General features: G+C 43.8%; 1 protein-coding gene across 1 annotated transcript in view; it reads right to left on the bottom strand.

Moving 5' to 3' along the window:
- The window catches only part of FNDC1 (fibronectin type III domain containing 1), a 90,764-nt gene that overhangs the window by 28,568 nt on the left and 40,091 nt on the right, over nt 1–22,105 (bottom strand). Inside the window, exons 2-12 of the mRNA XM_009325608.1 lie at nt 19,605–19,678; nt 18,381–18,590; nt 16,559–16,657; nt 14,600–14,714; nt 13,144–13,331; nt 12,379–12,486; nt 8,853–9,041; nt 5,646–8,003; nt 3,738–3,853; nt 1,827–1,938; nt 494–874 (exon numbers count right to left, since the gene is read on the bottom strand). Of these exons, the coding sequence (XP_009323883.1) occupies nt 494–874; nt 1,827–1,938; nt 3,738–3,853; nt 5,646–8,003; nt 8,853–9,041; nt 12,379–12,486; nt 13,144–13,331; nt 14,600–14,714; nt 16,559–16,657; nt 18,381–18,590; nt 19,605–19,678 (3,950 nt within the window). The remainder of the gene's footprint in view (nt 1–493; nt 875–1,826; nt 1,939–3,737; nt 3,854–5,645; nt 8,004–8,852; nt 9,042–12,378; nt 12,487–13,143; nt 13,332–14,599; nt 14,715–16,558; nt 16,658–18,380; nt 18,591–19,604; nt 19,679–22,105) is intronic.

The raw sequence follows: 22,105 nt of genomic DNA, 5'->3' as shown, positions 1-22,105 counted from the left end.
GAGGGCTGGCAAAAGAACAAGAATCTCATTTTGCAAAAGCTGGTTCCACCATGGCTCAAAAGAGAGGCTTTTTAGAATTTATTGTGACAAATGAACACAAAATAGACAAAATGTATAGTGCCTTCAGGTCCTTCCCTGGCCTGAACTGGAGTGAGGACTTCCTTGTATGTGAGTGCTTTGACCACAAAACTACTGCCTATACTTGTGCTCACGTGCGTGAGTATATGTGACAAGACTGGATCCAATACAAGGTAAGAATTTTGCTGAAATCGACGTATTTCCACAAAAAACTTCAGCTTTGGGGAAAGGTGACGTTTTCCAGTGAAAAATCATTTAACACCCAAAGCCTTCTTCAGCTGCTCTAATCTCAGCTCCTACCTTATCACATGGACCAAAATCTTCAGAGGCAGATTCCTTCCCACTTTACATTTGTGTAACTGCGCTGTACAAACAGCACAACCAAAGAAGTTCAAACAGCACAAAAGGAAGTTACCTTCTGCATTGCACTCTGGCAGGCCATCAAACCCCAACAGCAAGTTGCCCTCATCATCATACTCTCCATAGGTGCCTGGAGGACAGGTTGGGGGTGGTTTCTCAGTGGGTGGTTCAGTGGTGGTTGGTTCAGGAGTGGTGGTGGTAGTTGTAGCAACAGTTGTTGTAGTGGTTGTAGTAGTTGTTGTTGTAGTTGTTGGGGGTATTGTTGTAGTAGTAGTTGAGGGAGTGGTTGTTTTCTTAATCATTTCAAGACCAATCAGAGGTTTCCCTCCAAGGCTTATTATTGGTTTATCTTGTGCACTCGCTACAGGTTTACTAAATCTGCCATGTCCAAACAAAGGTAATCCATCAGGACTCACCATTGGGGCACCCTTTTCATCTAGGAGAGAGATAAAACCAAAAAATCCCACCATTAATCCATTTCAGGCTTATAGCGTGGTATTTATCAACAGTAGATAGATACCACAAGAGCACTGAGAGTGTGATTACAGCCCCCTATAACTAAGCTGACAGAGAAGAAGGTTGTTATCTAGGAAAGAGCCATGGTCAGCAGAACCTCGGATAAACCACAGTGGTGTTCACTTTTATCAGCTGTTTGATAAACACTTCTTGGGAAGACTGCAGGGAGGTTTCACTTCAGAATCACAACGTGCAGACAGTGCCTGCATTTAATCTGTCAGTCACATAGCTGTTGATGAAAAGTATGAAGAATCCATATTCTGCTCCCTAATGTCAAACATGTGCAAGGAAAAACTGGGATGAGCTGGTGAGATGCTGCCACTACAGATAAACTTTTGTGCCAAATTCTGGATATTGCAAATATTCATAGTAACCAGTTTAATAGCAGGCACTGAATTTGCATTCAAGAGATCTATACAGGTGGACTGATATGCAAACAGCTGTGTTTTCACAGATCACACACAGGTTTTTTTACTATTTGTGGTCAGTTTCAGAAGAAAAAATAAAATAATCACATACATATGGCTGGTAGAGTGCTAGTGGTGAGGAATTATTATTTCTATGTATACAAAGATAGAAAACAAACATCAATCCTTATTCTGGCTCAGTTCTGCAGTGCTTTCTAATGCTGATACAAGTGAGATGGACTTGGGTGATTCTTGCTGCCTCATACTCTCGAGCCCCACAGGATGCCCCAAAGCCTCCCCAGGTCCTGCAATGTGCTGACTACCTGAGGGAGACCTGAGGTACAAGTAACTCCAAATGGCTTGCATGGGATCTGGGGATGCCTGAAGCATTCAACAGCTGAAAGACTTGTACCATGTGCACAAAAACTGTAGATTTTTTTCTGTAAGAAGGAAGCTGTCACTTACCAACAATTGTACGTCCATCCCCTCCTAATTTCACTCGGAGAGGGTTGCCTTGGGAATCTTGGAGGTATTTTCCTTCAACATTTAACACTAGCCCTCGGTCAAGATCTACAATCTAAAAGCAATAGATGGACTCAAGTTTAGATAACACAAGAGGAGGTGAAATGAAATTTCACAGCGACAGAAATCCTGGGGAAATTCAGATGCTAAGTGTGATGTTCAGGAATAGCTACAACACCCACAGATTTTTAAAAGTGAGTCACTGATTGTATAGTAATCACTGAAAAATCACTGCTGAAGAAAGCAAATCCCCAGGAGCTGGGCTCCAGAGTTGCACAATTGCAATTTCATATTGCATATTCATATCGCCTACTGTAACTCTCACGTGCAAAGGAGCAACTCCCTTGATTTTCTTGGGCTGCGCAACCTAAGGTGGATTCCTGTAATACTGATTTGAGTATGACCCTGAGACCTTTTGAAGATGGGATTTAAAAGTATGTCCACTAATCAAAAAAAAAAAAAGAAAAATTAAACTAGTTAATTTAGATTGAAACGGCAGTGAAAACAAAGTAGCTAAGATTTTAATTGGGGTAGGAGACTGAAGAAAAGCCTCCGTCTCATAAAACAAATCTGTCTGAGAGCTTGGATTGAATTCAAGAGGTAACTGCAATTAAAATCCAGTCCTAGTTGCTATTTCAATCCAAAATAGCTGAACTGTATGCTGTTTTAACCTGAGGTAACAGACACTGAGCCACAGAACACAAAAATGCAAAAGGTGTTAAGTACTGGGAGGAAACGGAGAAGAGGATGTGAGCAGCAGTTCCAGGTGGGCAAGACAGACTTACATTTGGTGCTGGGGAAAAGACTGTAGCAGGAGGGACAGTAGATCATGAGATCAGTCTCTGAAGCCCTCCAGGCCCCAGATGTTGACACAGATCCTCTTGCTTTACAAGGTGTTCGTCCTGCTTGCAGCAAAGCCCTCCTCTCATGGGGTAGAGAGAGACAGCCCATGGCCTCCCAAGGACCTTTCTAGCCCACTTTCTGGAGTCTATTTAAAGGGCTTTGGGCATGCTTTTCAAAATGCCTCCCTTGAATGTGACATACCTGATGCACCTTTTCATGTTCCTCTAATGCAAACGGTAAGATTGGAGTGGCCATAAAACAAACGTCTTTATGTGTCATGCCGTGTGTGAGCAGCTCTACTGACGCCAGGGAGGCTGGTCACAGTCTCCTCCTGCTCAGCACTTGGGCAAACACGCAGGAAACACCAGTTCCTTCCCTGCGTTAGCTGGTTATAAACTCACTGGAAAGGATTTTAAAAGACAAGGTCTGGGCATGTAGGCACCTAGTGGGGCTTTCCTATCAATGGTATCTGAGCTCTTCTGAAAATACCGCTGGAAACATGTCTGTACAAATGGCAAAATGGTTAAAGATACCTACGTATGTGCATTTAAAGCATTGTGACACTTATGGAGTAACTTTACATTTCGATACCCTTGCTCATGAGCTTCCCTCTGGAGCGTGAGTCTGGGAGAAGCATTGCTGAACATGTCTTTCACAGCAGCCATCTTGGGCAGTCCCCACTCACACTGCACAGCAGACAAGCCCTGACTCACTGGGGAGCATAAGTCCCACTGACTTTGAGGAAAAAATGTTTCACTAAATTTATGGGAGTAATGCTATAGTTGAAAACTCAAGCCATCAGGCTTTAAATCAGACATTTAAAATGTTCAAATAATGAAACGCAGAATTTGTCATTAGATTTCAACGGAACAGTGGAAACTAGATCACCAAGCAAAACCTCACTTTACAGCTTCGCTGACTGAGGGCACTGTTCTCCTTTCTTTTCTTAATGAAAATGTACATACAATAAAAGGCCAAAGCATCTTGAATTTGGAGAGAAGGTCACCCTACCCACTTTGTTCCTTGAGGGCCATTGATTACTCTCTGTCCACTTGGTTTTCCATTATTACCAGGTATTATTTTTCCATTTCCATTTTTCGTTGTAAGATTAGGTCTGCCATTGTAACCTGAAACAGAGAAGAAAACGCACTATTCTGAAGAAAGCTGTGCAACCTACCAAACACATTTTAAAATGCAAAGAAATGCATTGTCTGACCGATCTGGACATAAATGAGAGCAGAAAGAGCCCTCACCACACTCGCTAAACCAGGCATTTCATTTCTGCTTGGAGCAACTGTTGTGACACTGTCAGATCCCCACAGTTGACACAAGCATCTGAAATGGTTTCTTCTGAAGAGGTTAAACACTCATGTTTTGTTTCTACCATGTTTATTAGGTCTCTTTATTCCCTCCTGTTTTTTTAAGAAAGCAGGGCAACATTTCTAGATGGCACTACAACCATTAAAATGTTTGTGATCTTCGTAAACATTTGAGGAGTGGGGTGAGGGAAGAAACCATTATTAAACACAACCACTTGTTCAATCCTATCCTTATACAAAGCTGTAGTGATGAATCGAAAGGAGAGGGGATGGGAATTGCCTCCTTTTTTTTTAACCTGTAAAAGGAAGGACTCTCCTTCTCTAGCTGAAGAAACACTGCTACACAGAGGCACAGTCAGCTCAGAAGTGGAGAAGCAGTGGCACTGAGCTGCAGGTGCCCCAACTCAGAAAGGGCAGCAATTTTCACATCCTAGCTCAAAGACTTGCCTCCAGAAAAATATATATGAAAATATATACATATATTAACTGGAAAAAAAAAGTATTAACTGAACACTCCTCAGCTATTAACTTCCCAATTGCATGGCTAGCAGTAAGCTGGTATACAACCTCCACAGAGAAATCTGTTATTCTTTCATGCCATGCATCTCATCCTCCGTGGTATTATTTAAGTTCCACTCCCATCTTAAAGCTCTGCAAGCTGGTGGACCTCTACAGAACATTGAGTCTGACTAAAGCATAGCAAATACAACAGCCCAGCTGCATGGTCCTCACTGTATAACAGTGAGGCCACATTAAACAAAATATTGTTATCTACATATAGCATAGAAGGTATTTACTAAAACAATCAGGTCACTCAACACTATTTTGGATGTCCATGCATTGGAGGGAAAAAACATATCTCTACCTAGAAAAGTCACTGAGACTGTCTGGGATTCTCCATAGGTGACATGGGGAATCAATAGATGACACACCTTGACGTGTAGTGGACCCTTTGTTCCACTACCCAGGATCAGCAGATATTCTGCCAGAAAGCAAGCCTCTAACATTTGGGGTAAATCACAGCCATAAAGGTATTAGAGGGCCTGACTGTGATGTGAGCAGTCCTCAACAGGAATGTGCAACCCTGAGCTGTCACTTAGAAAAAAGAGGAAAGTGGCTTAAAAATTAATTAAAGAAAACATAGAATGCCAGCACAGCATGAGGAAACACCTTACTGCCTAGGCTTGGGCAAGGTAGCACTATATGATCTACAAAAGCCTTTTAATAATCCATATGATGAGCAATATACCTGAGAGGTTGTCATATTCTGAGTAAAAATGTGCTTTCAGTGAGTATTCAGTGAAGTCATTGCTCAATAAGGAACATAGCCCTTTTTCCGATTTAGTACCTAACTCCATCATCTCCTCTGTGGATCATGGGATCCTGTGCAGATCAGACCACTGGACCAAACGTCTGGGGCACCGCATTACACTGATTAGGCAATGTCCTCAAGAACTGGGCTCCCTGAGAACCACCAAAATAAAAAGTAATACATTACACTAAATAACTGAACCTACATTCTGATGGAGGACTTTTCATCTAACTGCTGATCTTAGGAAAAACGCAATTCAGTGAGATTACTACAACAAAGACAAGATACCTTGTCTATAAGGAGGTCTAACAAATTGCCGTTGGGAAAGGCTCCGTAGCCTGGAGTTCAATAGTCGCTGGCGAGGGGACAAAGTGGAAGAAGAAACTGTTGGAGAAACAGTGTGTGTGGTGGTAGATGCAGAAGAACGTGGCCAGACAAAGCTTGGTTTAGATGGGGTATGCTTGTTAAAGGACTGAGTAATCCGTGATGTTATGGCAGAGCTTCCTGGTGATTCGGGAGAAGATATTTTTAATGTTGGAGTTTTTTCCTTCTCTTCCTCTTCAGAGCTTACTTTGTGAGGTAGGAGAGTGTCCATAGATTTCCTTTTATTGCTAGTAGTGTCATCATATGTGTTTTTGTTACCTCTAGAAACAGAAGGGGACCATTTTGCCGGCAAAGATGTGGGCTTCTCTTCTATTTCTTTCTGATCATACTCACTGTAATAATCTTCCTCTTCATTAGAAACTGACTGACGAGATTTAGATGAAGAGGAGGAATGAACGTTTCGAGGAAGTTCAGCTTTGGACATTTTTGAGGGCAACAGGCCATATTTTTTCTCTGTTTGGGACACTGTTCTTGTAGCGACCCTTGAGCGAGTAGGTAATGAAGGACGAGCTTTTCTCAAAGAAGTGGATGACAGCCTTGGATTATACTGGTTGTCTTTTGCTGTATCACTGGCAGAACTGGAGTCTAGCTGAGCAAGTTTCGGTTTGTAGGAAGGTATCTGAGAACCTGGCTGCTGTTGCTTTGATAAAGATGAACTTGAGCTTCCCTGAGAGAAAGATGTAGGTAATCCCCTAGAAGAGGACACCTCTTTAGGAAACACAGAGTGGCTGCTTGCTCTGTCACTGCCTTCTGCTACATCCTCATCATCATCTACCTGCAATTCTTCGTTACTCTGGGATGAGACGTGAGACGGGAGGCGCCGGCCCCTTGAATGCAGTAAGGAAGGACTGGTTTGCGCCCTCTGTGGAGGCTCTGAGTGGGAGGTCTTCTCCAATGGAAGATGAGAGGGGAACATCTTTTTAGGCAAAGATACACTTGGTTTTGATCGAGCAAGCATTTCTTTTACCTCTCGACTGTCCTGCTCTTCAGGCTTATGTTTGGAAAGAGAAGACTGCAGAAGAGAATGCTTTTCTGGAGCAGCCGCTCGACTTTGTTGTTCTTCTGAGTCAGAGCGGGGTGACTTTTCACCATGTGTCTCTCTGAGGTGAGAATCAGAATCGACCTGAGGATTTTTTCTCTTGGAATAGATTGCTGAAGAAGACTGCCTGGAAGAGGGTAGAGGAGGAAATAAGGGGTTTGCATCTTGTGAGTCCTCCCTATAATTCCTGTCAACATCCTTGGCACTGGTGGAGGAGCGAGAGTGAGGTGAAGTGTGCCCAGAAACAGCAGACCTCGATGAGACTGCCACCGCAGCTAATTTTGAATCCTTCCACGTGCGAGAACTGGAGCCTGACGGAAGCCTTGTTTGCTGTGACGTAGAACTGGGCTGTCCTGCTCTGTCCTCTGCTTCTTCAGTGTCAAACTCATTATGCCTATCATGAGCACGGGAATCTGCTGATTTGGAAGAGGGATGATGTGACTGACCTAGAGAGCCAGACCTACTGGGATGGCTTGGGACAACCTCATGAGAGACAGCAGACTGCCGATTTGATGGCAAAGCCAGGCGACTAGGCTCTGAAGTTTTAGAAGACACTTTCACCAGCATGGGGTCTGGCTTTCCTTTCACATTACCCGCAAGATCATTATTTTTGGCAGGCAGAGGATGGGAAGAGGTTTTAGAAGGCACATTAGTGTTGCTTTGCCTCAGTTGCTTTGTTTCATTATCTGTGTGTTTAGTAACAGATGAGGCAAAAGAGTGTTGTGCTGGTGATGGTAACAGTGCTGGTGGCTCACGCTTCTCTGTGCTTGTCTGCCGTGACACCTCTGACGTGTGGGTTCGAACAGAGGTCCTCCCTGAGGCAAGGACAGGGTGGACTGTCCGACTAGGGGACAAGAGTCTAACATTCCTCCTCTGATCCTGGGCTTTTGGTGGCATCGTTGGAGCTTCTTGGGATGAATCGTGATCATCTGTCACCTCAGTGGATTGGAGATCAGGTTCCAGCTCTCCTGTCTTTCTAGAAGGTAACTGAGATTTACTTAGGACCCCTCGAGTCAAGATTTTATTTTTATATTCAGAAAGAAGACTCTTTTTATCACTAACATTAGGTGAACGAACAGATGACTGCTTAGAGGAAAGCGATGGCTGGACTTTTGAAGAAACAGAAGTTTGAGAAGGAGATGAGCCAGCATTCCCAGTTTTTTTAGCCTCTGAATTATCTTCAAGATTTGTTTGTTGCTGAGCAACTGGATCCTCATGAGCAGCTGGGGGGGAAAAAAAGTGTTTATTCACAACAATAGAAGCACAAAAAACTGACCAAGAGAAGAAACCAGCCAGGTAGCAAGAACAAAACAACTTATGAGAATATGAGACAGTGATTATTTCTGTATTAACCAGTCCATGGAGTCTGGCTGAGTAAGTTTTGGTTTGTAGGAAGGTATCTGTGTGGAATTGTTGTAGCTTGGGTAAAACTTAGAGCAATTAAAATCAAATATCTAAAGGCAGGGACTGCAATATCCTATCAGTGGAACCGAATCTTCAGCAGAGCTTAGTCATGTTGATGGCATGGTGCTGCATCATCCCATCTGAGGCTGTGGCCCACATTTTTAGATAACTCAGCAAATGTTCTCTCCCCACAACCGCATCTTTTTGGCAAGAAGCAAACACAAGGAGTAGTATTTGAGTATGCCACTCTAACTGACTTTCAAGAGTGGGAGTTGTCAGGAATAGTCAACAAAGACCCAAAGCATTGTATTCTTTGACCTTTGGATAACAAGAGCACATAGTTTTCATGCAGGAAATAGAGTACGGTATGCATTTATTATATTAATTTATTATATATTTATTTCTTATATGCATATATTATATTATATTATATATGTTAAAATGTCCATAAAATGTCCTTTTACATGCTGCAGAGTGACAACCGCTTATCTACAAGCATCTCCTTGGACAATATAGTGATGAAAAGAGCTAACAGAAACAGTATTAAGGAAGTAAAATCCCATGGGTTAGATGGAGTGCAGAGGAAGCTAAGTCAGTAAGAATTAACATAACTGGGAGCAAGGCAAGAATGGGTGGACTACGCAATCGGTGTATGGCTTGGTACTCACCTGCTGGGATGGCGACACTGAAGGCTTTAGACTGAGGACCTGGTCCCCTCCTGTTTGCTGCACGAATTTTGAAAATATAGCGCTCCCCAGCCTGTAGACCATCTATTATGGCTGATGTTGTAGCTCCAGAGTAGGTGATGGACTTTGCTCCAAATGGCTTGAGAGCCGGGGCGTATGAAAGAATGTATTCTGAAATGATTTGGCAGACGGTTGGAAGGAGGAAACTGAAAACAGTCCTGTTTCCAGCGGACAGACTGTATGGGTAGGATGAATTAGAACGTGCATTACTAAAATTAATACACTAGCAATGCACGCCAAGTTCCCAGCTGGAGTATAAAGTATAAAGACATGAGAGAGATATATACATATATATATGTAGGTAAGCTGAACATTTGTTCATCTTAACAGACAAAACCAAATCACATCAATGACCTAATGACTGAGACAGAATATGTTAGCTATACCTTTGTAAAAATACGTAAGCAACAATGCCCATCAGAGTGAAGTGTCACCAAGAGGAGCCAGATGACAGCCATGCATACTTCCAGAGAAGGTGTGGGGACATAAGAAAGTTACAGCACCAACTACTGTGCAGTTTGGTGTGCTGCACTGGGAGACTTTTTTTTTGTTTCTGGACACCAACTAATAAAGGGAAAAAAATGAGTCCTCTGAAAAAGTTAACTGCCCTAAATCAGAAATAACAGAGGAAACCTACAAAGATAAAATGCACTGGAGGCAGAAAACATGTATGAACATTGCCAGGAGAATACACACTGTCCTACTACTTGTGGAAATCTAGTCTGAAAGACTGTGCTAATGTTAGGTAGTGCGGATTGCTACAATCAGAATACCCGTGTTGTTACGGCTGACGAACCACAAGCAGATTTTACACTTCCCAAGAGAAAGAGAAATTTTGAACTTACTGATTAGCTACCAAGATATTTGCAATCAACAACACACGATCCAGAGAATATTCTTCCAAAACATAACTTGCTCACAATGGTGGACAACACACAATTATGTTGCTGACTGTAGCTATGTCCACAGCAAATAAGCATGTTAAAAAAATTTCTTTCCCACAGAAATTATTTGGAAGAAGAACAAAATGGTGTATTCACATAATTATCATTCAGAACATCAGTACTAAAATCAGGTGACATTATTCATTACTATTAATTACTTTTGTATCCTACATTTCCAACAGAGCCTTGACACAGCTATAACTGCACTGTACTTTAAGACCCTAGTCATGCAAAAGCAGCTCTGCCAGTCCACTGTGGTGAAACTCTACCAGCTCCAAAGGCTGTATACTCATTCCTCAGCAGTGCTCGAGCCTGAGGGTCATCCCCATGAAAACACCAAAGCACTTACTTTAATCTTGGAAACAATATTACTGCAGTCAAGTATAAGTGTTCCCAGCTGAGTCTTTGCTTAGAGGGGTTTTAGCTGTAATCTACAGGCCGGTAGGTAAAATTTATGCCTGGATGATTGAGGTTCTTATTCAGAAAAGACACTTCTACCAGGAAATAACAGCACTGCATATTGCCAAATGGTAGCAATAGCACGCCTGTCCAACAAAATCAAAATCTGACACACTGTGCTTAACTATAGCCAGGGCCAGACACCACTGCAGACAGAGCAAAGCAAGGTCTTGTTGCCACTTAAGAAACTCACCCTGCTCCCACCTTTTGGTTTAGGATTACTGTGGTACCTATGCTCTGTATTAGCTTTCTGTATTGACAGAAAATTCACCCCTATAGGAATAATTGTAGACACGAAGAGGAGTCTTCCCGTTACACTCCCAAGCAGTGCAGGTAAGATCTCAGCCATGTGCAGGCTTCCCTTTCTTTTCAATCCTCTGTAAGAGGCATGGGTATCGGACCAAAACAGGGTTTTGAAAATAAATTCCAAGGGCTGCCAGTTTTCTCTCTCTACACAAATAAACACAATAATACTTGAGGAGTCACAGTGCCATGATGGGAAAACTCTAGAACATAACACCACCTTTAAAACCAGGAAACTTATTTTTTTCTGAAAACGAGCCCATATTCATTGTGTTAAGAAATAAGCCATGTCGTCAAAATCAAGAAAAAAAAATCATCAATATGCAAATGCATTTAATGTTCAGTTGAAAAAAAAAATCAATGTATTAGAAGGCATGATAAGCTTTGGATTGGTTTTTTGTTTTGTTTTAAGATACTTAAGATACAGAGTTGCTTTAATTGAAGAGGCACTGGTGTAACTTCTGGTAACTCTCAGATGGCTACTGGAGGGCATTTTCCCCCATTACTTTAATATGTGGTATAAATATATAACAGGACAGGGTTGAAAAACAAAAGAACCAAAAGGCAAAAATTCCTGATTACCATGTGCTATCAAAATGACTATGAAGTGCTAATTCAGTGATTTCATTTAGCCAGTATAAATATAATTTTTGTAATTTATTTAGTTTAAAAATAAGACCTCTCCTGTAACACTTCATACTCAAGAAAGACAGTGATATACTAGACACATATAAATGTTCAGCCCTTGAATATCAGGTATCTTTAAAATGATTGCCTTGGATGAATCATCTAAAGATCAGCAGACAAAAATGGACAAAGGGCTACAGGCTGCTCAAAATTAGGAGCAGATTTGAAATTTCAGATAATGTCCCTGCATAACCCTACTTTAAGAAATAATCATTCTTGGACACAATTGCAGCTCCATTGAAGTAACTGGCAAGACTCCTACTGACTTCAAAGAGGAATGAATTCCACCACTGCCCTGAAGAACACATAAAGTAGGTCTTGTATGCAGACACAGTACACTTCCCTCCAGGCCAAAGGTTTTTTAAATCCTGAGATGCTACAGGGCTGATAAGGCACCTCCAGAAACTTGTGTAACTCGAGAACACAATCCCGTCAACCATTGGAGAACGGGAGCGGCCAAAAAATCAGCCTGTTCATTTTCAGAGGGAAAAAGGCAAAAAAAAAAATCCCAGAAAGCTTTTTTTTTTAACCCCTATGCAAGTAAATAGCCACTGATAAATTAGCTTTATGACCATGTACAATGACACTATAGTACACAAGGATTATGCGTGATATCTGTTGAAATCACTATTTGTGCTTGCTTCTTAAGCTGAGGCTTTCCTTCCGCAATAAACTAGAAAAAAATCACAACATAAACCCAACTCACTTTCTTGGCAACTACCCAACTTTCCTTCTTCACCTAACTGTTACAAATCCTTTGGGAAACTTCCTTCTTGAGCTCCATTTCGACCTGCTTATTAATGGAAGAAGAGGTAAGCTTGCACGCGTGACACCCCGGGAAGCTCTGTGACATCCCAGGCACGTGGTGATGATGGCTTCCCAGCAGCGGTGAGGAGACGCTGGGCTGGAAACAAGAAAATCTTGCTTGGGTATAAGCCATTAACAAGTGAAAAAATCCTGGCACAGTCAGCAGTTCCAGCTTGCTGCGGAGCGGCAGTCTGGCTTCGAGAAGACCAGCTCCTTGAGGGTGTTAAAAACCAACGGTGATGACTTACCTTTGACTTTTCCCTCACTCTCTGGGAGAGCATCCCAGGATGCTGCTACAGAGGTTGGTTTCCCCTTTAGTGGCCAAACATCCAAATTTTCAGGTGCGCTGGCAGGAGCTGTGAAACAGCCATACACAGAAGAGGAAAGTAAGAAAAATTGACCTACACAGCATACACCTTTTGCTCCTTCTCATAGCAGAAATTCCTATACAGCCATTTCAAAGATAAATGTGAAGCGCACATGTGGCTCAGGTCCATGCGTGCCTGTATTACATCTCTGTATCAGACTCCTGTCATGAAATTTTATTCCATGCTTTTAGGAGCAGGCTGACTGCACAAGACTGCTACTGTCACTTAGCCGGAACGATGTGGTAATTTGGTTGTTATGGACCACTTCCCTGTACCAAAGGGGCCCCACGGCTTCTCCGTGGTGGAGGCAGGATTTAAATTTGCTGCCCACAGAGAGGGACAGCAGCCAGGCTGCTCCTCCCAAAGGAAGGGGCACACCCAGCTGCAGGGGTCCAAGCTGCGGACCCGTCCCCCAGAAATACCCAAACCACCTCTCCCTGTTCTCATCATGCCACAAGAGCAGTCCTGGTGTGCTCTCCAGGGCACTGCTGCAGAGATGCAGGCAGCAGGACTGAAGCTTTTCCCGTGTTCCCAACCCTCTGCTGCCCCAGGCGACCACTTATTCTGGCTTTCCCTCAAGTCAGCCCTATTTCACAGCTTAAACCCTAAGACGTGCGTCACCCCAAGGACCTTTTGAATGCATACCTGCCTCTGGGGTCCGTTGGTAAACAGACACACTCCATTTGCCCTCCTTTTCTCCCTCCAAGATTTGGACGGCAAACTCGTACATGGTGTCTGGCAGCAGATTCTCCACCAGCACGCGCCGGTTGGACACCTGCTTGTAATCCCACCTTGCTGATTCCCCCTTTTCCCGATAGCGAACACTGTATTGCCTGGGATTAGAAACACACAAAAATAAAAATTCACCTGTCAAAACCTAGCATTAGCAGAATCAGAGAGAGACAGGGCTGCTTTCTCCTCAGCTAGCCTGCTGGGGCTTACTGGGAAAACTACCAAAATGCAAAGTACCACCACCAGCAGCACCAAGTGTCAGCATCTTTTAAGCATCTGCCTTCCTCTAACGGAGTCTGACTGCCTTTGCTCCAAGGGATGGACCGCTCTTTCCAGTCTCTTACTCAAACCACCTCCTGCCCTGGGGGGAAGCCGCAGGGCTTTCCGAACCAAGTCAGGCATCCCAGGGGGCTCTACGCCACCATCCCACCGCCCCACGGCTGCGAGTGTGGCCGGACAGCTGAAAGCCCCTCGCTCCCAGAGCAGTGCTGGCGCCTCGGTTCCCATGCGTCTGCCCAGATAACCGCTTCCACAACAAAACTGAGAACACTAAAATTACCACTTCTCCTGCTGTGCCGCTCGGGGTGTTTCAGCCCCAGGTTGCACAGCCCTTTGCTGTTCCCAGGCTGAGCAACACAATCCAGTGCTTTCAGACCTTTGGTAGTTTCCAGCCCGTTTCTCTGTTTATTTTGGTCTCCAACTGCTGTGGCATGCTGCTGCGAGCCAAGCTCTCCCACTCACGGGAGACCCCGACCTGCTCAGCCTCAGCTGCACCGTGTTTCTGGAGGGTCAGCAGATGCAGGGGGTGCTGAGGGGTGTCTTTCCCGTTGCAGAGCGATGCTTCCTTCACCTGCAGCATGGTCATCTTGAAGCTGTAGTCTGTTCTGACAATCCAGCTCAACATCTCACCTCTGTCTCTCTGCAGTCTGTGCCCTGTCCTATGCCCCGTCCCCGCCCCTTCTTTCCCCATGCATGCATGGGGATTTGTCGACCACGGTGATATACCAGCATTTGAATACCAAAAATTCAATACCAAAATTTGAATACCCTGGTTGGTACTGACAACATTCAGAAGGGATCTAAACCCCTGTAGTCCAGTACTTACACAGACCTCTAAATACTAGAGACCAGGGTACAGGGAGGCAAGAAGGGTACATCACCCCACATCCACCCATGTCAGGTTTCTAACAGCTGCTCTGAAGCATTCCCTACCAGCCACTGCCACAGGTAGATATGCAAATCCCTACACCCCAAGCTAAATTATTCCCAAAACCGACTGTAATTAAATAAATGAAAACGCAATCAGTAGTGCACTGGCAGCAGTTCACCTTCACTATGCATTCAGAAAAGAAAACACAGGGCTAACTACCTATTTGCTGCAACCTTCTGTTTTTCATACAGTGGGTCTGTCCAAGCAACAAGCACAGACTGAGAGGACATAACTCGAACAGTTATGTCTTGTGCCACCTCCACCTCTTCCTCTTCTGAAATGGCAAAACAAAATAGCATATCAATAACAATACTGGAGTTCTCATAAAAAACAGTAACTGTCTTCAACTGATGTTACAATAGACACACAGCACAGATGAGTAAGAAATACAGCGGTAGCGGAAAACCAAGTACATTGATGACTGACGGTACCCCATGGAAACATCATTTCTTCTGTTAGTTGTCTGCTTACAAGACCAGAGTACTAATATATTCTACAGTCCTTCAATATTCTATCAGTACCCAAACTGTTACTTACAGAAAATATCTTATTAACATACTGACATTCGTCGTCTCTGGCAAATTCACTGCTAGAGCTGCCTGGAGAGCAGAAATTTTGCCTTACAAAAAATTTTGAGATTTTAAAATTTTGTTTCATTTTGAAGGGCAATAAAACCAGGAACTGTCAAAAATTCTTCACAAGGGAGAATTCCTGCATATTTTACATTTTTGAGTGCTTCAAACAGGTTGTTTGAATTCAGCTTTTAAACTTTTTATGGTATGTAAGGCAAAAATAAAAAAAAATTAAAAGAAAAAAAATAAAATCATTGAAGTGGGCTGTTTTGACATACCAGAATATCTTTTGCAAATAATTTACAAAACTTTAATATTAAATGAAACAAATTTGATTTCTTTGAGGTTTTTAATTTTGATGAGGCTCCTTTTTCTATCTGTCCATCAGAGTTTTTCCACTGTAGTCTACCTACTGCCCCATGAAAGATTTATTACTCTTTCTATTAGTGTCAGGGTGACCATTCCCAAGTCTCCCAGAGGCACAGAATGCACAAGGCGCAACAGTCCAGCCCAAGTTTTACAGAGAGTAACATTGGAAAAATATTGATGTCTCAGGGAAGGAAAGGGGACAGTAAACTCTGGAGTATGATTTCATTCTCTAGGGACCTTACTCATGTATGACTGAAGTCCAGGAAAAGATCGCCCTTCTCTTCAGTGGGTGGCACGTTACCTACCGAAACCCAGCACTGCCCCCACAGAAGGCAGGCAGCAGGGAAGCACATTTCACTTCTTCCGACCAGATTTTTAATGCAGACAATTCCAGGTTTTCCAAGCCAAACAGCTACTACAGAATAGTGGCTGAGAGGACCCATCTACTACTCACAAGTGGCTTAGGGGACCTATTCACAAAGCTTTGCAATGGGAGCACCTGAAGAGAGAAAGTGAGCATGAGAAGTGGATGGCATCACCTCCCCAGAAAAGGTGTGAGGTGGGATTTCAATGCACCATGGTTCCCAGTTCTGACAAAGGAGTTCTCCATCACCATCAAAATATCCGAAACGCTCTGCCACCCCCAGGGCATTCTCATGACAATGCAACAGGGTGAGAAAGCGGCGCTGGCAGGGAGATGACTCAGAATCTCGCTCATCCTTTTTAGCCTTGGCAGCGGTATGTAATGCCTTCTTTCCAAAAGAAAGTGAAAACTTTTGCTGACTGGGTTTAGGCTTCTGGGAATCAACCCTTCAGAAAAGGGGACGGAATCTGACAAGAAGGCATACCATTGTGGAGGTTCTGGCTTTGATGTAATCAAGTCTTCTCATGTGGTTATTGCAGTGCATAACATTTGCCAATAGCTAGAGAGGAGGAGATTAAAAGAAAACAAAGCAAAAAACCCAACAACAGAAACCCAACCAACCATGTTGCAGAGTTGTATCATTTTATTAACCCTGCTTGAATTAGAGAAGGAATCAGAGCATCAAGCTCTTTAACGCACAGAGAAAAATCTAGCAGCTCCAGCACCAAAAGACTTGCAGTCTAAAAATCACAAAGCTACCTCATTGTGTTCAAATGTCTCCATGAATTGACAGCAGATGTGAAAGAAACATACCTGTGACTTTTCTTTTAGTTAAAGATGACCTATAGACAGGTTGGCTCCGTCCTTGGGAGCTCCTTGATGGCAGCGAAACCACATGAACTGACTCAGAGGCTGTACATGCAGGGAAAAAACAGAGGCTTTCCTGTAACCTTTTTCATTGAAAAAAAAATTTAGTCTTTTCAGGCAGAACTCTGTTTTATTCTTTTCTGAGATACAAAAGGAGAAGCTTACTTGAAAGTTAATTTATTTAGAGTCACAGCATTTATGTCAGAGGGTTCAATATGCACGCAATAAGAACAGTAAAGTTGGTATTTTAGAAGCAGAAAAGCAAATTATTAACATGAGAAGACCATTACAAGAGTCCTATATTCTAGGATTGAGTTCTTCTCCTGATAATTTGATTATTTAAACAACACTTGGTCTCCATCTTTAAAAAAGCATAGTGTAAAAGCAATAAAAACAAGAAGTAGATGCTCCAAACCATTTTACACAGTATTTCTCATCAAGATTAAGTTCATTACTGAACTCCCACTAAGTCCGTGACAAGGCTTCCGTTGACTTCTGTACTGCCTGGACAGGCTCTCAACCTGCAGAGCAGTGGTACGTGCTGAGCATCAAACAAACAGGAGAGCATCTCCCACACGTACATGTTTTGACCCTGTCACCTCGGCACACATGCCAGAGTGTCCCCTGCGCAAGCAGTGCATAGAAAGATGAAAAAGTGAATACTAGAAGAGGGGTGAGAAATAAGTACGAGTTTCCTGTTAGGAAAAGGGGGAATAACTGATAAAGGTGACTGAGGAGTTCCCTCTCTTTGGAGAAACGGAGATGAAGATGTGCGTTTAATACAAAACCCACAGAGCAGAAGGGGAAATTTACATTGCAAAGCCAGGAATTTTGGCAGCCACGTTGTGATTTTGGAATCATTACCCATTTTGTAACCCAAGACCAGACTACCCATGGGACAGGCTTCCAGCCTACAGGAGAGATTTTGAGACAAAGAAGCCTAACCTCCAGCAAACACACCCGAACAGCACAGGAGCAAAGTAAGACTCGTGAGTGCAGACCTAGCGCCCGCTTGGGCGAGAGGAGCTCAGGCAGCAGGACAGAGACAGCTCAGCCACGACACATGCAAGTGACACAAATAGCACAAAGGGAAACGCTCAGCCTCTGGGGAAATAAAACTGTTGCAAACCCCATTGATACTGTTAGATGGGAAACACTGTAAATCAAGGGCAGGTGATCTAAGGCACGAGTGCGAACCATCACAGCACGGCAGGGCAGGGAGCACAGAAGAGGCCAACCTGACTGTCTCAGGAGCCCTTAGTGAGCAGGACCTCGTGAAGGAACTGGAGAGAACATGGACACATGAGTGTAACACTCTAGTAAGGAGCCCATGAAACAGTTTTAATGGTAAGCATGGATACATGTAATTAAAACATTAATTTTTTTTCTCCACTGGCCTGAAATAATGTAGGGACACAAAGTGTAAGAAGAGGACAAGAAACAATGGATTTCAGAGCAGCCCCACCGCATGCAAGGAGAATCTGAGCTATGGCTCTTCTCCCCAGCCCTTTCCTCTGCTATTAATATGAGCAGCTCACACATGGTGTCTCTTTAACACAGCATCAAGTTCTGCTACGCTTTCTACCCTGGTCATCGTATTTTTCTGTTAAGAACGTTACAGAATGCAATTATAGCAAGCATTTTCATTTATAGGAAGAAGTCGTTTTGATGGGTCACAACACCACGTGATCTGTGATCACCTAGCAGCCACAAGGGATTACAGAAGTGTGCTAGCTCAGCTAGATGCTATCAGGGAAATCTGACTCACCTAGTTTTCTCGCTTCCTGGTTTTGTCGCTCTTGCAGCAGCGGAGCATAGCTCATCCTTCGGCTGCTCTCTCCATACCCACGGAGGTAACCTTGGGATCTGCTGCGTGGACCCCTGAAGCCTGCTCCATAAGGTGGTTTCCACCGAAAAGATAACTTGCCATCTGGAGACTGGGTACGCACTCTCAGAGGTTTGTTTGGCATGTCTTTCTCTTTAAAAAATAAGCAAACACACACAAATGCAAAACCCATCACAGTTATTATGAAGCACGTGACATGTATAGCAGCCCACATATGTCTGTTGCAAGCACATCTGTTAAATAACATCAGACTAAAGGGCATAATTTTATCATTTTTTAATTTTGCTATAAAACCCAACTGCAGTAACAACAAGTTTTCCAAGCGGGATGTACAATACTCAATAGTGTCTTTTCCCAGGCTCTTCAGACAGACTCATGCAAGACACCGAAAGTGAAAACATATCGTAATACAAGGACTCCTGCCAGAAACTGGGGATGTCTTGTAGCTTTCCTGTTTAATCTTTTCCTTTTTTTTTTTTTTTTTTAAATCCCCTTTCCCTAGTTTAGGCACACCAGTACATTATTTTTTTGGCAAGTGCTAAAGGTCAGTGTAAAATGAAGCACAGAACCATTTCACTATTTTTAAACTTTCTTTTAGAAAGCAATCCACATTAAAAGCAGGTTCTCTTCTCCTAAGCCCATCACTAATGGTTCTGCTCTCTGACATCCTCATATTTAACAGGTCTGTTCTGCACATGCTTCAACTCTTGACTTCCCAAACTCCCATTATACGATCCCTTGAGCATCCAGCACCGTAACAGGTACCTTATGCAAGTCGTTTATTTTTACATTTGCTGGCAAGTCGGCAGTGTTCTTTTAAGAAGTGACACTGATGCAAGGATTACTCAAGCAACCAATTTGGTTGCTCTGAACGGCATCTCCAGTTTTTGTGGCATTCTCCATTGTGTATGACCTGCACCATGCTACTGTGCAAGCAGAGCAGACAGCAGGAAGAAAGGTGCTGGCAGCACCAGCCACGACTGAGATCTCCCACACTTGTAGCGATTTTTGCCTCTTATCTTTTACATTTCGCACTCAAAGCAGGTCTCTCTCAGTCTTTTCTAGCAATGCCATTCCACCAAGCACAAGGTTGCGTGAACCTGCCAGCACAGAGGTTACACGCTGTATTCAAACCCTCTCACTCACTGGCTAAGCCAGTCTTTGCAATCACAGCAATGTCAAGAGAACAGAAGACTGGGACAGCAACAGCTGCCAGAGACCTAGACAGACAACGAAAGACAATGCACCAAAGTACCCCCTGTCAGAGCAATAGTGAGATCCTCTTTCCAGCACCAGTGCAGGAGCTCATATTTATTCATGACAGCCCTTAAACATGTTACTTTAAGTATGTATTGATGTCTGCATGTCCCTATATACACCGAAAGCAGTTCCTTTTCCAATATTTCTGCTCAGTGACACCTTCTATAACCAAACTGCTCACAGGTCTGGATCTGCTGACAAGGTTGCATCTTCTTACACACTCCCAACAAACGTTCTTCTACTAAATTACCCTTTGGAAGGGATCATAGCAACTCTCAAAGCTGTTTGCACAGCTTCTCTTGAAATCCCTGTGAGAAATGCAAGGTTTCAGTGCTGATGAGGTGTATAACATATGTAGAGAACTGCATGCTCCCAGGGAACTCTGCTTTTCTACTGAAACACTAGGCAGCAGCTCAGCATGGTAAACCTTGCCTTTTTATTTTGCCTACAGAGAGACGGATCATCAGTTTACACACATGGACTTTGGCAGCTTCTCTCTTCTGGCTGCTCCTCACCACCCCAGCAAAATGAGGCAGCTACAAACCCAGATTAATCAGCCAGTTAAGCTGTTTTTACAGATACTTTGTGTTGCCAGAGCAGTGTATACTAGCTGGATCACAGCAGTGGATCTGGTCCTGAGTGTTTAACAAACAATAAATGCTTTTTGCTATACAATAAATTTGGCTGCTTTCATGAGGATCCCTGACCACTTTTCAAGGAACGTTCTCAGTCACACACTCTATTAAAAAACCCACCTGCTCCCACACAGTTTCTTTTTCTTGCTCTCCTGAGCAGTTGCTCAACACAGATTTCAAAAGCCCATTAGTCACTGATCATGTAGGCACACCACACGGCCTTCATTCACAGCACCACCATGGAGAACTGAAAGAGGGCAAAATCCAAGTTGGAAGGGACCCCTGGAGGACTCTTCTCAACCTCGGGCTCAAAGACAAACAATCTCCAACACTGTGTGAGGCCAGCCCTGGTTTTCCCTAGCTCAGTCTTCAAAACCTCCCACGATGGAGATGGCACAGCCTCCCTGTGGACCTGCTCCAGTGCTGCACCAGCTGCCTAGGGTGAAAGCTTTTCTCATAGAATCATAGAATAATTTAGATTGGAAAAGACCTTTAAAATCAAGTCCAACCGTTAACCTAGCTCTGCCAAGTCCACCACTAAACCATGTCCCTGAGCACCACATCTACACGTCTTTTAAATACCTTGAGGGATGGCCACTTAATCACTTCCCTGGGCAGCCTGTTCCAATGCTTGATAACCCTTTCGGTGAAGAAATTTTTCCTCATATCCAGTCTAAACCTCCCCTGGCGCAACTTGAGGCCATTTCTGTTTGTCCTATCACTTGTTACTTGGGAGAAGAGACCGACACCCACCTCGCTACAACCTCCTTTCAGGTAGTTGTAGAGAGCGATGAGGTCTCCCCTCAGCCTCCTTTTCTCCAGGCTAAACAACCCCAGTTCCCTCCAGGCTGCCCAGGGAAGTGGTTGAGTCACCATCCCTGGAAGTATTTAAAAGGCGGGTAGATGAGGCGCTTAGGGACATGGTTTAGTGGGCATGGTGTTGTTGGGTTGATGGTTGGACTCGATGATCTTGGAGGTCTCTTCCAACCTTTAATGATTCTATGATTCTATTCTATGATTCTAATGTCCAACCCAAACCTCCCAAACAGCAACTTGTGGCTGCTGCCCAGCATTACAGCGTCACACATGGCTTGCCACCACCAAGAAGCGGCTTCCTTGCAGCCCCCAATCAAGCAGCAGTTGGCTGCTGTGGGATGTCGCTCTATCCTCCTGTTTGTCAGACTGGGCCAGGCCTGCTCCCACAGCTTCTCCTTGTAGCCCACGTGCCGTAGGTAGCCACCACCTCCCTAGATCTCAACATCTCTCCTGAGCAGCCCAGCCCTAGCCGGAGGGGAGTAACACCTCCCCTTGACCAGCCACGCTCTCCCGAGCGCCCGTGGCTTGCCAGGCTGCAGTGCCAGCACACCATTCAGGCTTCCTCTCGGTGGCCCTGTATGCCATGGAGCACTGAGAGCCCGCTGGCCTGGGGTGGCCGGGAGGGACATTGCAGCCCATCAGCTCTGCTCCTCCAGTCAAAGCCACAGCTTCCAACTGGAATTAAAATAGAGAGTTGTAAGGGACAAAGGATACAAAAGGAATCAGAGAGCCATATGAAAAGTATTCAATTTAAAACAAATGTGGCTTTACGCAAAGAGAAGTTTATCGACCCTAATGCTGAATGCAGGAGATCAGCTGAGATTTTAAGACCAGGGCTTTCAAAGGCTTCGATTACTTTCCTCACGGTAGCACCACACTTTACTGCCCATTGTTCTCATTTCACTAGTTAGCTGCAGTTTCTATTTATCTTTCCTT

The sequence above is a fragment of the Pygoscelis adeliae genome, unplaced genomic scaffold (genome assembly GCF_000699105.1).
Source record: "Pygoscelis adeliae isolate BGI_AS28 unplaced genomic scaffold, ASM69910v1 Scaffold300, whole genome shotgun sequence".
Taxonomy (NCBI): domain Eukaryota; kingdom Metazoa; phylum Chordata; class Aves; order Sphenisciformes; family Spheniscidae; genus Pygoscelis; species Pygoscelis adeliae.
The sequence above is the reverse complement of the archived record's forward strand: the minus strand, read 5'-3'. Positions and strand labels throughout refer to the sequence as shown.